Source organism: Zingiber officinale, chromosome 8A (genome assembly GCF_018446385.1).
Source record: "Zingiber officinale cultivar Zhangliang chromosome 8A, Zo_v1.1, whole genome shotgun sequence".
Lineage (NCBI taxonomy): Eukaryota > Viridiplantae > Streptophyta > Magnoliopsida > Zingiberales > Zingiberaceae > Zingiber > Zingiber officinale.
The window spans coordinates 49,394,070-49,410,758 of record NC_056000.1 but is presented as its reverse complement, the minus strand read 5'-3'; the positions used below and the strand labels follow the sequence as shown (position 1 = coordinate 49,410,758).

The 16,689-nt window shown below is 38.5% G+C and overlaps 2 protein-coding genes across 4 annotated transcripts; one reads left to right on the top strand and one right to left on the bottom strand.

Annotated features, from left to right (window-relative positions):
- The first annotated feature begins 235 nt into the window (after positions 1-235).
- On the top strand, positions 236-9,255 carry LOC122008978. Of its 3 annotated transcripts, none has more exons than XR_006119436.1 (3): positions 236-1,236; positions 1,325-1,500; positions 8,497-9,255. XR_006119436.1 is itself a non-coding variant. In XM_042564923.1 (2 exons), the coding sequence occupies exons 1-2, from the start codon at positions 556-558 to the stop codon at positions 1,385-1,387; spliced, it is 744 nt and encodes a 247-aa protein (XP_042420857.1). In that variant the 5' UTR covers positions 236-555; the 3' UTR covers positions 1,388-1,769. The 3 variants fall into 3 exon arrangements, 1 of the variants encoding a protein (XP_042420857.1); XR_006119435.1 differs by having other exon boundaries at positions 8,494-9,255; XM_042564923.1 differs by lacking the exon at positions 8,497-9,255 and having other exon boundaries at positions 1,325-1,769.
- Positions 9,256-9,387: 132 nt separating this feature from the next.
- On the bottom strand, positions 9,388-10,252 carry LOC122008979 (probable calcium-binding protein CML18). Its single transcript, XM_042564924.1, has one exon. It carries the CDS (start codon positions 10,145-10,147, stop codon positions 9,596-9,598), a length of 552 nt encoding a protein of 183 aa, XP_042420858.1. The 5' UTR covers positions 10,148-10,252; the 3' UTR covers positions 9,388-9,595.
- Between the last annotated feature and the right edge of the window lie 6,437 nt (positions 10,253-16,689).

Below are 16,689 nucleotides of genomic sequence, written 5' to 3'. Positions count from 1 at the left end.
ACTACCTATTCTCTAACCATTTCATCTTCCTAATAATTCTATAATAATTTGATTTTATTTACTAATATTTTTTTAGATTTTTTTTCTATTGTATATATACACCATTCCTATTATATTTTTTAGTAGTTGTCATCCCTGAATGGGATGTAAATTCTAGCGAACTTGAGGATTAAATGTATATTGCAGTAAATGCTACAACACTTTACCAAATGCAGATGTAGAATCTTTAACCATCAAATCAAATTAAACCACACGACATTAATCGGCCCCACTGAGCCCAGTGAACCAAATTTGATGGAGTCTTGGAGCGTGCTTCGCACGTGAGCCTTCCCTTCGCCCGCACTCCTTCCAATTCCCGGCGAACGCTCACGTGATGCGGGACGTGGACCACGCTGCCCTTTCAAAAATTGAGGATAGCGAGAGGGAATCGTCACCTGTCCTCTTCCACCTACCGGAGGTTCCCCCACTCGCGCTGGACTATTATTTGAGCTATTTTGCCTCGTCGAGCTCCAGAGTCGGATCGGGTCACCGTCCGCTGTTGAAAGCTGCCGACCGATGTTTTCCGCTGAGACGGAACGCCGGCCTCGGGCTGCAGAGCCGGCGCTTCTGCCGGAGCCTCTTGGGCAGGCGGCGCAGGGCAATACGTTCCGCAACTTCTCGCTCCCGATCACGAAGACGTGGGGGAACAAGCGAGTGCTACGCTGCGTGAGCGTGGGCGAGGGAGCCGCCGGCGGCGTCGATGGCGCGGGCGGACGACGATCGTCGCGTGATCTGGAGGCAGGAAGCAGCGACAGAAGTGTGGTGGAGGAAGTGAGGGAGAAACTCTTGGCTCACCTCCGGGAGGCGGCGGATCGAATCAATCTGATAGTTCATCGAGCGCCGCTGCCGCCGCCTTCCAAAGGCGATGACCACGTCAGGGAAACCGTGCCGGCGGAAGATCCCGAAACGGAGCCGTCGTCATCCGCCGCGGCATGGCCGTGGAAACTGCGGACGAGGCGAAGGGGGGCTAGGGTTCAGGCGGCGTTCGAGCGGCAAGAGAGTGCGTCGCCGCCCGTCGCAGGCGAGAAAAGATCGGGGCGGCTGCTGACGTCAGAAATAATGGAGCGGAGCGAACGCCCTAATTTCTCCGTTACTCTTTCCAGGGAGGAGATCGACGAGGACATCTACGCCGTCACCGGTCACAGGGCACGCCGCCGGCCTCGAAAGCGGCCCCGTCTCATCCAGAAGCAACTCGATGTGAGTCCGTGCCTCGTTTGCATCAAATTTTTTTTCCTCCAAAATAATCGCCATTGATAGTTAAAAAATGATCGTGGTATTAATCCAGATGTTGTTTCCTGGTTCATGGCTTTCGGAGGTCACGGTCGACTCCTACAAGGTTCCCGAATAGAAGCGCTTGCACGGTCACCGGCGGCATACCTTCTCCTCCGTCGCCATTGACTCTCATCTTCTCCACCCACCGCTTCAACATTCAACAGTGTCCGCCAACAGCACAACCAGCAAGTAAGCCATCTTTATCGACTCCTCTACTGCTGCTGTTGCCTTGTTATAATTGAATCGAAATATCCAAAGAAGCTAGATTTTCATAATTCGTAATCCTTTTCCTTTTTCTTTCGGAGATTCCACCGAATTTGATCTGCCATAATACTGTAAATTGCCTGCAAGCATTATTTCTTCGCATTGTTTGGATTGGGCAGATGAATTTGTCTTGTGTTCATTAGTCCTGTTGAATCTTCGCCTTCGATAAGTTGGTGTTCAAATTTTTTTGCCTACATTTACTACTCCAGAATTTAGGGTTCTATCTTTGTTTTGTTTTTTGTATTATTATTATTTTTTTTAGAAAAAAATTATGATTTAATAATAATCATCAACTCAAATTTGCAATGGTAAAAAATGTTTTTTGAAGTTGTTGCCAAGTTCTAGATTAGTATTTCTCGGCGGTGGTGGTGGAATTGCATTGCTTCTTGCTAGTCGATTGAGACAGGGGAGACGTTTACAGCCAATCCGACACTCGATATCCGAGGGAAATCGTGGTCCCATTGACCACAGCCTGTCACATGGTTCACATTTTTATTCAATCGGGCTAACACAGCTCAGCTCTTATCGGGTCGGGCTTGACTTCTCTTGTCGGCCGGAGCATGCGATGGCCCGCCCGAGATGGCTGGATTTGTACCAGGCCAAGCACGTGCTGAACTTGAGCAAAGCATTCTCCTGCTAAGCCCATGCCGGAGCGTGAACTTGAGTCCAACCACATTGATTTGCAAATAAATATATTTGAAAATAATAATGAATAAAATATTTAAATTTATAGTTTAAGAATTACATTATTCAAATTTTTTAAAAGAAAAGAATATACGATTGGACATGTTACAATATAATATGAAATGACAGTCAACAACTTAATTTCGGTTGGACAGGTTGGATTAACTTATCTTGTTAAATAATTTAAGTATATTGAATTAAAATTTCACCAATCCATTTAAAAACAAATCTAAGTGTGCTGATGGGCTCGGGTTGGTTAATGGGATAAGATTTTTTTAAAAAAAATAATTAAAATTAAAATAACAAATTCATCCATCTAATTTGCAACTCAAATATTAAAAAATTTAATCTTTTTGATATTCTTTTTAGAATTTTGACGGACTGGGATGACCTATAATTCATCTTGATTGAATTGGGAATGTTAAGTTCGACAAGATGATGGGCCCAGCCAATTACAAGTTGGCTTTGAGAGCGCTAATCGTACTAGCTTGGGATGGGATCTTCTATCTGGTTAATTAGAAGTATAATATGCTCCAATTAGGAGGAGTATCGATATACTAACTACAACATGATTAAGGTAATGTTCAACACTAGCACCTAAATTACTCTAACACATTAATAGTTATTATAGGATTTACAATTCCATATTATTTTTTTAAAGAATAGAATAGAGTATGTTATGACAGGAAAATAATTTAATAGTATTAATAATTTAAAGTGTAAATTTAATATGACTTCCATTGTTTTAATTAGGTGAATTATTCGACTTAATGGGAAATAAATATTTAAAAAAAATGAAATTTGCTTTTAATTGAATTTAAATAATTTATAAATATGTATACAATTTAGATTATATAGGGTGTTATATAGTAATTGTTGGTGGAATTTTCGTATGTCAAAGTTGGCCAATTTGACTAAGTTTGAGTTTTGATGTTTGACAATATATGTAGATTGTAGTTGTAATTATTCGATTGGAAAGATTGTTGGTGCAATTCTCCAATGGTCTAGAATTGACCAGTTTGATGAGAAGAAGAGTCAAGTAGGTCAAGGTTGACTGGACACTTGATTGGAAAATCCTCACTGAAGTTAGGCAAGGGCAAGTCCAATGGGAAGGTTGTTAGAAGAAGAAAATCCAGGTGGGTCAGTATTGACCGGACACTTGGTGTGGAAAACTCTAGTGAGTAAAGTTAAAAAGAAGGAAAATCCTGATGAGTGAAGCCAAGTGAAAAGCATTAGTGAGTGAAACTAGGCAATGAGGAAGTCCTAAAGAGTGAAGCCACGCAGTGGAAATCTAGGCGGGTAAAGGTTAACTAGACACTTGGTGATTGGAAGTTTAAGTAGATCAACGTTGACCGGATGCTAGGCAATGAGAAGTCCCAACCGATCATCGGATATTGGGTAAAGGATCCCTAGACTTAGATTTGGAAGTTAGGACTTGGTAATCGACTTATCGATTAGGTCAATCAATTACGAATGCTTAATCAATTATGCCAATCGATTAAGCCTAGATTTCGCGAATGCACATAGAGTTTGGTAAGTGATTAAGCAGGGAAGCTTAATTACTTATGAGTTGTTCTCGCGTGAACAAAAGCATGCCTAGTCAATTAGGCTAGTCGATCAAGCATGCACAAATCGATTGGAGTAATCGATTACAATTGGAAAACTAGCTGTTGTGTGCCCGATAAAAGGATTTCTCGTGTACTGTTCCGAAAGATTGCTCACAGGTTTTTTTCTCCACTTTCTTCACTGAGCTCGTCAGTTCTTAAAGCTTCTTAGAGATAAGTGTTGTTACACTTTCAAGATCAAAAGATATTTCCAAATAAGAAGAACAAGGTAGTTAGGGTTTCATTTGTATAAATCTTATAAAATTTTCTTTGTATTTGTCTCTTTCTTTCTCTTGTTATATTGAGAGTTTTGTATGAGGTTTTTCCACCTCTAAAGTGTTTTCAAGAATAAGTGTATTCTTAGTGGATGTGTGAGTGAGGATCGGATCCTTGAATTAATCACCTCTTCTTGAGATGAATACCAAATAAATCCTTTTGTTAGTATTGGGGAACTTTTGTGTTGAGTTTTATCCACAATAATATTATCATCGATGAAATGTGAGAAGCTATTCATCCCCCTCATCTTCGAAGTATTCTAATAGTTGTGTTCGAGGACAAATAATATTTATTGATAGAATTCTTGAATTAATTCATAAAGCACTATCGAGCATAAAAGAATTATAAAATTCAATTTAAATTTATTTTACATTCTAAATTTGGAATTCTTACTATGAACAAAGTAGATTTGGATTTCTTGATACTATGATGTAAAGATATTTAGTAAATTCACTTATTAATTATGAATCTTATTTCATTTTTGAAAATTTATCTATCAAAACAATATTGAAAATTCTACATTTTATTTAAATTTGATAATTTTAAAAATAATTATTTGGAATTCATCAAAAAGTTTTAACAGTACAAAAATTATAACTCCATATTAAAACTATAGTACTAGTTAAAGTTAAAACTATTTTTAAAAAGAAAATAGCACATGTCATTATATTGACTTAGAAAAATATGTGCATATACATGCAATCAAACAAATAAAATTGGAAAATACAATGGTACCTTTCCAAACTAATTAGCCTAACAATGTTGAGAATGTAGGTGCAAAAATACACATGAAAAATACAAAAATATTTTGAAAATGAGGAGGTATTTTTGATATAACTTTGAGTTCTTAATCTCATTGCCTTTTATACTCCGTTGAGACCTTAGTGCTTTGACAAGGGTACTAGAATGTAGTACTTTCGTAAAACACAAAGAAAAAATAGAATTGGAGTAGAAGTGACACAACTTGGCAAATTCCACATCTTTGGGACGAGAGGCATCCTTCTTTGAACCTTTTGGCACGGGCCTGAAGACTAACTCCAAGACAAAGAACTTTGACCCTTTTGGCACTCTAAGAAGTCAATGGGTACAATCTACATGATGGGGTTTAAAGCCAATTAGAACTCTTTAGAACCTCGAGTAGTAGAGGTAGGAGAATTGGTGCTCAGAATCTTGAGGAGTCCAACCATCTTTGACTCCTGACTCGATCACTTTGGAATGGGGGTGCCCAATTCTTCTTTCAAAAGCCATTGACGAAGAACCTCGACAAGTTCATATTTGCATAGAAGAAAATTAGCACATCAAATAGGTGTCAACAAATACACTATTGAACAAAGCTATGGGTTCTTAGGGCCCCACTCTGATGAAGACTTCTATGGTCATATATTACAAAAAAATGTCAACTCTTCAATGTCTTAGCCTAGGGACTTCGCTTCCCTCCCCACATGGTTAGAATTAGGTACTTTGGATACGTGACATAGAAAAGCGTCTCTTCCAGCCTTTGATATGGTTCGAGACGCACTTGTATTTCCTACCTTCACAAAGGAAGACTTTGTGGCATCCTTTGAGAAAACATACCTATACACACCTTTTATCAATCACTTGCTGGGCACAATATGTGCCCTATCAATCTCTATGAAAAAAGACAAATGGATGTCACCAAGTATCCTAAGAAAATTGGTCGATGTGGCATCCTTTGAAGCTTAGAGGATATTTTCAGAGTGGTGCACCCAAAGTACTCTCAAGCTTTTCCCTTCAGCATATATTACTTAAACATGATGTGGCAAAAAAAAAAAAAAGAGGATGTGTTGGGCATTGAGCTAAGTCTACCACTAAAGGACAAATGCTTGCCCAGTTGCAGGGCAGATATGCTTGGCCATTGAGCTAAGTGAGTTCAATCTGCTGTTCCAAAGAAAGCCTACCACCAAGTGGCAGATACTAGCTTATTTCAGTGCTAAAATGACTAAGCCCTTGAAGGAGTTCAAGTAATGACAGACTTGGGTTATGTATATGGACAATTCTTTGACGACGAAGATGGGGGATGCTAAACTCTAAGATTTCATTTGGAAGTTACTAAGAAAGAGGATGAATCCTAAACTTAGATCTAAGAGGGTATCCTTAGCAGTGAGAAAGTGTAAGATAATTCTAGTCTTCAGAGACTCATAATCGATGGTGAATCAAGTGCTAGAGAATTTGATACTAAGGAGGACACAATAGTTGTCTACTTGGAAAAGGTCCAAGCTTTGGAAGAACCTATCCAACATTCCAGCAAAAAGTAAATCATGAGGTCCAAAAAACATGAAAGTCCATGCGCTATGAAAGATAGCTACAATGATTGTCGGAGAGAATCCAAAGAAAGTACTTATAGGAGAATTCCGAGATCGAAACATTGGGGCTTAAGTGGCCAAAGTTAAGAAGAGTCAATTCTAGGTGAACGAGAACATAAACTACCACAAGGTGCTCCATGTTTGGTTTGTCAAGTACACTGATCAACAAAGTACTACATAGGAAGTCATTCTGTATGTCATACTTAGAGATGCCTCCACCTAGAAAAAGACTTGCTAGTGCTGAAGGAAATATATAAGGGAAGACATAAGAACATTGACAAAACAATTCAAATGTTTTGAAATTTAGATCTTGAAAAATTACATTAAACATTACCAATTTATCTCCTCTTCCTAGGGATTCTTGCATATACTAAAATATAAGGTTGTTTCCCTACCTACAAGAATGTATGTCAAGCTCAAATCAAACTAGCATGTTCCAAGAATGTTGGGCCGAGCATTCGTCCCTCTAAAGCTTGGTTAACCTTATTTGGTCCCCTAACTCTACAACTTATTTAATTTTTTAAAAAAATTACTAGGCATCTAGATATAAATACATATAATGTCTCACTATGAAAAAATAATTTACCTTAAAACCATAATTAGAACCTGCTAATAGTGTGAATCTCTGGTGGCACTTTTGCCTCAGCAGACTGTTTTAAAAAGCTAACAATGCATAATAGTAATAGCCTTTAGAACTTCATGAAAGTGAGAATTTATAGCCTCTATTGACTCGTAAAAGAAAAGGAACAATTATCTAATAGTGACGCTTAACAAGAATCAGATGAGGCTCTTATAAGTGTGGTGTAGTGGTAAAGTACTTAAGAAAATAAATCAGAGGATTAATGTTTGAATCTTAGTAGGGACGAAGATTCTAAAGGTTGGCGTGCATAAGTTATACTCCAGATTGTATAAAGATGAGGTTGGTAGCTTCTCAATAATGAACAAAGATAAGCAAAAATTAAACTCATTTAAAAAAGACCATGGCAATCTTCCGGTCTACTAATTAGTCTATTTGACAATTCCTATCGAGCATTTGTTTTGTGCTCATTGATTTAGATCAATGATGTGTCCATGTACTATGGCATGCTTATACCACAATCTAATAATTTGATTATCCCTTATCATATATCATGCTTCCTCAGTCTTGAAAATAATTTGAAAGTTAATTCACCTAAAAGATTATAAATTTTAAAAAATAATGATGCAGTAAACAAGGTAGAATAAAGTCTAACTAATCAATACTACAGTGAGAGGTTAGGAGACTGGAGCATTGATCAATATGAGTCTCTGCTATGTCAGTCAGGCCAGGAGGCTGGGAGAAAGGTTTTATATAGGATGCAGAAATTATATGAGGGATAAAAGGGAAGTAATAAAATTAAGAGCATCCATCCTTCCTTCACCAGATCTGGATGAACCAAAAACAAGGATAAATTGGAATATTTTACCTTCCACTTATCATTTCTCATCAGTTCATCCTTCCAAGTTCCAATCAAACAACCGAATGGCTGATATGGGTTCAGTGGTCAACCCATATATCCATCATACACCTTATTCTTCCAAACAAACAGACCCTTAGTCTAGTTGATCTATGTTAGTTATGGGTGTGTGCATAGGATTGATTCCACAGGCTATTCAGTTTGGATCAGAGGGGTGCAGGTGCGTTCAATTTCACCTCGAGGGCCGACATGGGAGAGATAGGCAAGGGAAGTCGACATTTGGCAGTAGGCATTTTCAGTAGCAAAGAGAAGGCAATCAAAAAACAACAAAGGTGGGAATTAACAACAAACAGTGGGAAGCAATGACAAAAGAAAGGAAACACTAAGAGAGAACTAAAGGAGAAAACTTTATTAATCCGATGATACAATCTAGGTGGTTTCCCTCTTTTTTATAGAGCTGCTTACAAACTAATTATATTTGGTTACATTTTTTGTTGATTAATAATTAGATTCAATTTGTTATTTTCTGTTAGATCAGTTCCTTTTCTTTTCCTATGGTTAAATCAATTCCTTCTAATTTCTTATTTCATGCAGCAGCAGCACCACCACCACCAGCACGAACCCCACCGCCCACCACCAGTCATATCATTTCACGTGTGAAATCGCATTCAACCCTCGTGGGCTTAAATAGGTAATCCTTTATTCAGTACTCTGGTTCATGGTTGGAATCATGTCAAGTCCCTTTCAATTTCACTTAATAGTCAATGCATTGTGAATTCTATATTCATGGTGGATGGGGCCCAATATGATAAAAAAAAAAATCTAGTCGCATCGAATTGTGGTTGGGGAGGAAATCGATTAGTAGGTGGACCCCTAAGAAAAGCCTAATCACTCAGAGTAGTTCTCAACTGGTGATCATCGCTAAAAATTAGGATTAGTATCCTTTTCTAACTTTAATTTGGTGGCTGATTGTTCGCTAATAAATTTATGCGTATTTCATGAGTGATAAGGACCATGAAGCAGTGTTGAGCAGATGGTAGCTGGAACTTGCATCAGTTGAGATTGAGAAGCTCCTGGATAACCATTTGTGAATATTTGAGAGGCTTCTATAGGAGTTCTTCTTCATATACTCCGTCTAGCACAAACAGTCATGAGAGGGAACTCCAAGAAAGATAGAATAAAAGGAGATAAGTGTATTAGTTTTTCAATGATGCAGTCTGGGAGTAGTAGATTTTTTGATGAACTATGGATTAAATATATTCCCTTTTGATCATTTCTATCAATCTACATTCCCAATTTCACACGATCAGGGTTTTGGGATTTCAATATATACCTCGTTGTCTAACTAAAGCTACAATTTCAATGTCATATAACATATTTATGTTTCGATACAAGGAAAAAAGGGAAAACTGAATAACATCTTCAGATCGGCTTCCACGAAGGAATGATCACAGGAAACTAGAATTTTAACAAACACATTTTCAGAGGTGAAAAGGAAACTGAAGGGAATCCATTGTCAAACAATCTAACAAACACTTGAAGTTCAGGTTCAGATAGAGAACAATATCTAACATTCACGGAGGAAACCTTAAAAATTTCAAATGGATTAGCGCAATTAGTCATGTTTCTGAAACAGCAATAAAAGAAGCTTAGTTCTCGCATAGAAGTTATAGCAATGTTATCGGAGATCTGTTACCTAATCTTTGGTCAACCCATCGCCTTGTGCTCGAGTGGGCTTTCCCTCTCCATCGCAGCGACCGCCGCCGCCCATCATCTTTCTAAACTCCTCGAAGTTGACGCTTCCGTCGCCGTCCGAGTCGACGGATCGGATCATCCGCGTGCAGTCCGCCACTGAGCACTTCTCTCCCAGGCTCCTCAAGACGCGGTGGAGTTCCTCCACAGAGATACGCCCGTCATTGTCGAGATCGTACATCCGGAAGGCGTCCCTGAGTTCCGCCTCCGCGGAGCCGCGGGAGACGTCGAGGTGGAAGGCAGCGAACTCCTGGAAATCGACGAACCCATCACGGTCCGCGTCCATCTCAGCAATCATGCTACGGATCTCCTCGGGGGAGGGATCGGAGCCGAGGGCGCGAAGGACGGCGGCGAGCTCCGAGGCGGAGATCCGGCCGTCACCGTCGGCGTCGAAGCGGGCGAAGACCTTCTCCAGCTCGTCCATCCGGCGCAAGCCGACGGACGGCGAGCGGGAGGGCGATGGAGACGACGACGGCGACAGCTGGGGTTTCTCCATGAGGGAAGCAAGAGCAACGAGGCGCTTGAGCAGCAGAAAGCCCTCTTTGCCTGGTCGCCACAAATTCTGATCTATAGAAGAGTTGTTCGCCGCCGCATTGATTGCGGTAGTGAAAGCCTAAAGCTGCTGTAAACTGAGTTAAATATGGAAGATGACTTTTTTTTTTTTTTTTTTTGCCAGAATCTGTCGCGATTTCGATGGAGAAATATCATAAAAGAGTTTTTTTTTTTAGCAAAATGTATTTAATGCTGCCACGTGCCAAACACATGTATGTATGTTTTAGTATTTTATTTTTTTTATAATTCAAATATCCAATGATCCGATTAATTTGATTCCATAAAAAAAAATTTCATAGACTACTGAGATAATTAAAAAAGCACAGATGAAAGTAATTTGAATTTTTTTAGATATAATATGATCCAAGTGAGATTTATTGGATGTTATAACAGAGGTACATAAACCAACATTCAAAGAATTGAACGTAATTAATGAGCCGATTTTATAAGAAAAAAAATTAAAATGAGAAATTTCTAACACGATGATTTAAATAAATTTTCAAAAATTCTTCTGTAAATATTCATCTATTTCTATAAATTATTTTATTCATTTAAATACATTATTCTACCTCATAAATCACTCCTAGAATCCATTCACTACTATCCTTATTCATCTCAAATTTATTTTTAATTTTTATTTTTATATTGTTATTTTTTATTAAAAATGGATTAAAAAAGAGGATTTTTTTTAGAAATTTTATGAATTCTCAAAACGTACCGAAAGAAAATATTTTTTTTCTCAAAATTCATAAATTCTATTAAATTATCAATATTCTCAATTTACTTTTATCACTTAATTTCTATCTCAATTTTCAAATTGTCCATTTATTCCATGATATAGTCAAAATTTCTAAGATTTTAAAAATTATTTGAATCATCCAAATAACGCACCATGAGCTCCATATCAAACACCTACATCTGAATGTTGACAAAATATGAGAAATTCATATTTCATGCCATCTTCTTTTTCTGGATTTTCCAATCCACAAGAAACTGGTATGCCCTCTACATCTTCGTTGGGAAAAGAACTAGCACCTCTGATTTATGTTCAGAAGACTCACTATACGAAAGTGAATCCCCAATTGACCTTGTAAATTTGGAAAAGGCAGATTTAGTCGTTGAGGGTAGGAGAAAACGACCAACCTGGAAAAAAGTTGAAGACGTGATCTTAACGAGATCTTTTGTTACTATTAGTGGTAACCCAATCATCGACAATAATTAGAAGGCGGATGCTTTTAGGGGACATGTTTCAAGTGTTAGTACAATCAACCTCTAGGGTTTTAATATTCAATAAATATGTTTAATGAAATTTAATCACGGTTGACCTAGTTAAGTGAGAAGTCTAGTCAGGCCAAAGTTGACCAGATGATTAGCAAGGGATGAGTAGTCTACCAAGTGACTATCAAGTCCAAGCAGCTCAAGATGACTTGATGCTTGACAAGAGGAAAATCATGGGGGGAGGTAAACCTAGGTCGTGGAGGAATGAACTGTAGATTATATGTTCTAAATGCATGATAGACGAATTAATTAAATGCGATAAAAACTTACAGCGATCTCCCGCAGATCCGCAGTCGGCAGTGGCGAAAACTCACTGTCGGAAGAGCGATCACAAGATCGGAAAGCCCTCCGCAATTCCACAAACCAAATCCCGCCGCCTTGAATGTTCTCCTCTTACTCTCGTCTCCAACGCCCAATTTCACGCACCCTGAGCCTTGGACGGACCCCCTTTATATAGGGAAATAAACTAGGGGCATAATGGACTTTTCCATTATGTGTAGTGGGGAACATGGGCCACGTTCCCCACTATCCCCATTTCCAACATCTCCCACTCGTCCAAGGTAAGTCACTAAGACTAGCTCATTCAGGTAAGTCACAAAGACTTAATAAGTCACATAGACTATTAGAGAGTTTGGTCACATAGACCATATGAGAACATCCAATCCATACTTAGAGAAAATGGTTCGTGCGACAGCAAGCACACTGAGCGATAGTTGCTAAGAAGATTGTTACACCTTGACTTAGCCGCTCTTTGAGCAATCAATGCTAATAAAGTTGTTACACTTTACTTAGCTACTCAAATAAATTAGAGACACACTCTTTATGACACTTAGCCACTTTCCTGGTGGCACATAGCCTTTATCCAGAATCCATCCAATCTTCAAGTGACACACAGCCATTATCTTGAAGATATCCATGTCTTGCTATTTACCCAGATTAAATAATTTTCGTTTACATCGATATGAACATCTCTAATCCCTTATAATGACCATTATGTCATGAGCATGTTCCATATCCAATATTCACAATCATTTCCGTACATAACAGAAATGGGTCGACCAGTGAATAACAACAAAAGATGTAAATATATTTAATCTTCCTTTTTAGCTAGAATCAATTCATTTTAATCAGTCGTTTTCCTAGTTATGCTCCATAGACCGAATCATCCATAGCCATAGGATACACGCTAAAGTAGCAGACACTGATTAAAACTTCAAGTAACTAAGGCAAAAATTGAGATTAACATATAATCTCAAAGGTCTCACATAGTAGAGAAACAGGGATTCATTCTCCTACTACCTTTATTGTCGCAATAGCACATGTGGTATGAATCACATGCTACGATGTTATTCTCTTTACTAAAAAGAGTGCATGTTGTCTTCAAATTTAACATCGTACAGATTTCGATCTAGACATACCTAACGTCTAATCCTGAATTCAACATATGAATTCTAATCTGGCTTTCAACAGGTTTAGTAAATGGTGGGTTCATTTACTTCGATCATTATTTACACATAAATGATCTCATCTTGACACAATTATCAAGGCGACCTCAACTTATGAATCTGTCTCTAATTTCATAATTTCAGCTACGTAAGCTGTTTCATAAGTAACGGTCTTACCCCTATTTGTACTTAACAAACAGAGATGATTGTCCATGTGAGTGGACCAATCTCCACCTGCCAACATGCTCACCGAGATCTTACATGAATGTAACAAATACAACATATACACTGAATAAATTATGGCAAATGACACAATCATAACACAAAGTCTGATTGTTATTTCAATATTGTTACATTCTACGAAGTCCCAAAGACTTTACATGTTCTTTAAATGACTCTTTAGTCATTGGCTTAGTAAAAGGATCTGCAAGCATAGCACGTGTAGGGACATACTCAAGAATGACTTTTCTTTTAGCCACAATATCCCTTACAAAATTATATTTAATTTTTATATGCTTGTCTTTGCTATGATATTTGGGATCCTTGGAAAAAGCTATTGCAGCTTGACTGTCACAGTAGACAGTTACTGGACTCCCACTATCCTTAGCAATTTTCAGATGCTTCAGAAACCTTCTCAACCAGACTGCTTCTTGCACAGCTGCTGAACATGCCACATATTCAGCTTCCATAGTCGACAAAGCTACAAAAGCTTGTTTCTTGCTATTCCAGGAGATGGCGCCACCATTCAGCAAGAATGCATAGCCTGATGTGGATTTTCTATCATCCAGGTCTCCAGCCCAATCTGCATCTGAATAACCTTTCAGACTCATATCTGATCCTTGAAAACAGAGACAATAATTTGTTGTCGCCTTCAGATATCTGAATATCCTTTTTACTGCCTTCCAGTGTCTCGGTCCTGGGTTTAACTGGAAGCGACTGACCAAGCCCACAACATAGCTGATATCGGGACGTGTACACAACATAGTGTACATCAAACTACCAATAGCACTGGCATATGGTTTTTTATTCATCTCAGCTATTTCCTCTGGAGTTTTAGGACACATACTCTTGCTCAACACAGTACCTTTCACAATAGGTGTATGTTCTATGTTGCAATTAGACATGCTGAAATGATGTAACATCTTATTTATATAAGACTCTTGTGACAGCCCCAAAAGTCTTTTAGGACGATCTCTTATGATCTTCACCCCTAAGATGTATTCAGCTTCTCCCATATCTGTTGTATCAAATTGTGATGACAGCCACTTCTTGACTTCATTCACATATCCTATGTCATTTCCAGCTATCAGCATATCATCAACATATAATGATAAAATGACATACTTTCCTTTTTCCTGTTTCAGGAAAACACAATGATCCTCATTGATCATTTCAAAACCATAAGATAAAACGACTTCATTAAATCTTATGTTCCATTATCTTGACGCTTGCTTTAGCTCATATATAGACTTTCTAAGTCTACATACTTTTTGCTCTTGGCCTTCAGCAATGAAACCTTCTGGTTGAACCATATAGATTTCTTCGTCAAGATCACCGTTAAGGAAAGCGGTTTTTACATCCATTTGATGTAATTCTAAGTCATAATGTGCCACAAAGGCCAAAATAACTCTTATTGATACAAATTTCACTACGGGAGAAAATGTCTCTTCAAAGTCAATACCCTCCATTTGGGTATATCCTTTTGCAACTAAACGAGCTTTGTATCTGTTAATCGATCCATCTGCTTTCCTCTTTATTTTGAGAATCCATTTATTCCCAATAGCACTTCGGCCCGGAGGAAGATCGACTAAGTCCCAAACATGATTTTGAATCATGGACTCCATCTCTTCAACCATTGCAGCTTTCCATTTTTCTCTAACTCTACATCCCAATGCTTCCTCAATGGATTGAGGCTCGTCGTCGTCAATTGGAAGTGTAACCAATGCCTCATTCTCAATATCAAACCTCTTCTTAGGTTTGATCTTACGAACACTTCTCCGTAAGTTGGGCTGTTGAGAAGTCAACTCATGACTCGGCATATCACTCCCACTCGGTTGACTAGACTCAGGTATCCCTTTTGACACCTCTCTTGTTGATAATATCTCATCCTCCTCAAATAGAGGAACATTTTTATCAACATCACCTCTGATTGGGAACTCTGTTTCGAGAAAAGTCGCATCTCTCGAGTCTATTTCGGAGATGGTTCCATCTAGTTGCTCACCTATGAAAACATAACCTTTGGAGGTCTCATGATATCTTATAAAGATACATTTCTTACCTCTAGGCCCTAGTTTTCCATACTTGTGAGAACTATCATGAACATAAGCAGTTGACCCCCAAGGTCTCAGATTACTCAAATCTGGTTTTCTGCCTGTCCAACGTTCATATAGGGTAGATGGAACTGACTTTGAAGGCACTTTGTTAAGTATATAGGCTGCAGTTAATAGTGCATCTCCCCAATAGGAGATTGGCAAATTAGCTTGCGCCATCATAGACCTAACCATTTCAAGAAGAGTCCTATTTCTTCTTTCAGCTACCTCATTTTGCTGTGGAGTTTCAGGGATTGTTAACTGTCTAATAATCCCTCTATCATTACATATTGTCTTGAACATATCAGACAAATACTCCCCACCACGGTCAGTGCGTAAAGTCTTAACTTTACGTTCTGTTTGATTCTCAACTTCGTTCATATAACGAATGAAGCAATCTAATGCTTCAGATTTGTGAGAAATCAAATACACATGACCGAACCTAGAGAAATCATCAATAAATGTAATGAAATAGGAAGCTCCATGTCTAGCCTTCACATTCATTGGACCACAAATGTCCGAATGAATTAACTGCAATGTCGATTCAGATCTAATAGCCTTACCAAATGGTTTCCTAGTTACTTTTCTAGCAAGACAATGCTCACATATAGACAATTGAATCTTAGCTCGAGTGCCCAATAGACCCTCTCTAGCTAATCGATTCATACGTTCTTGTCCTATGTGTCCTAATCTAGCATGCCATACTTCATCAGTTATATCTGCATCACTAGTTAAAGCAATGTTTGAAAAAACAACCATCAATAGCATAATTGACATCTGGTTCTACATCAAGAACCATAAAACCATTTGTTAAAAAACCATATCCGATTGACACTGAGTCAATCTTAAGTTCAACAGACCGACTGTAAAAATTAATACAATACCCTAAATCAAGAAGACACGTAACGGAAACAAGATTCCGTCGAATTTCAGGAGCATACAGGACATCATGTAGAAATAAAACTCTACCACCACGTAGGTTGAGTTTGCAAGTGCCGACTCCTTTGACTTCAACTCTTGCATTATTTCCCACATAGATCCACTTGTTGCCAGCTGGTACCCGACGGTACTCAACAAATGTAACTCGTTCCCGAGCTACATGGTTGGTTGCTCCTGAATCTATAATCCACAAAGGATAAAAATCAGCTAACAACACTGAACTAGCAACAAAATGCTCTTGAAAAGAAGACACACTTGGATTTACCTTTTTTGGCTCAGTGCACTCCCGAGCGAAGTGACCCTTCTTGCCACAGTTAAAACAAGTCAACTTGTTTTTAAGTTTCTTTCTAGTCTTCTTTACTATCTTCTTGATTGGGCCCTGTCCCACAGCAGCAACTTCCCGCTTCTTTCCCTTCCCTTTCTTGAACCATTTCTTTTTCTTGGATCCAGATGATCCAGCAGAACCTATAGGCATAAAGGCTTGTCTAGAAATCCTTGCGGCTTCAACTCACTCC

Coding starts and splice junctions, on each gene's coding strand:
- LOC122008978 (XM_042564923.1), top strand. CDS start 556: ATGTTTTCCGCTGAGACGGAACGCCGGCCTCGGGCTGCAGAGCCGGCG. Junction 1,237..1,324: donor TCATCCAGAAGCAACTCGAT/GTGAGTCCGTGC, acceptor GTATTAATCCAG/ATGTTGTTTCCTGGTTCATG.
- LOC122008979 (XM_042564924.1), bottom strand. CDS start 10,147: ATGGAGAAACCCCAGCTGTCGCCGTCGTCGTCTCCATCGCCCTCCCGC.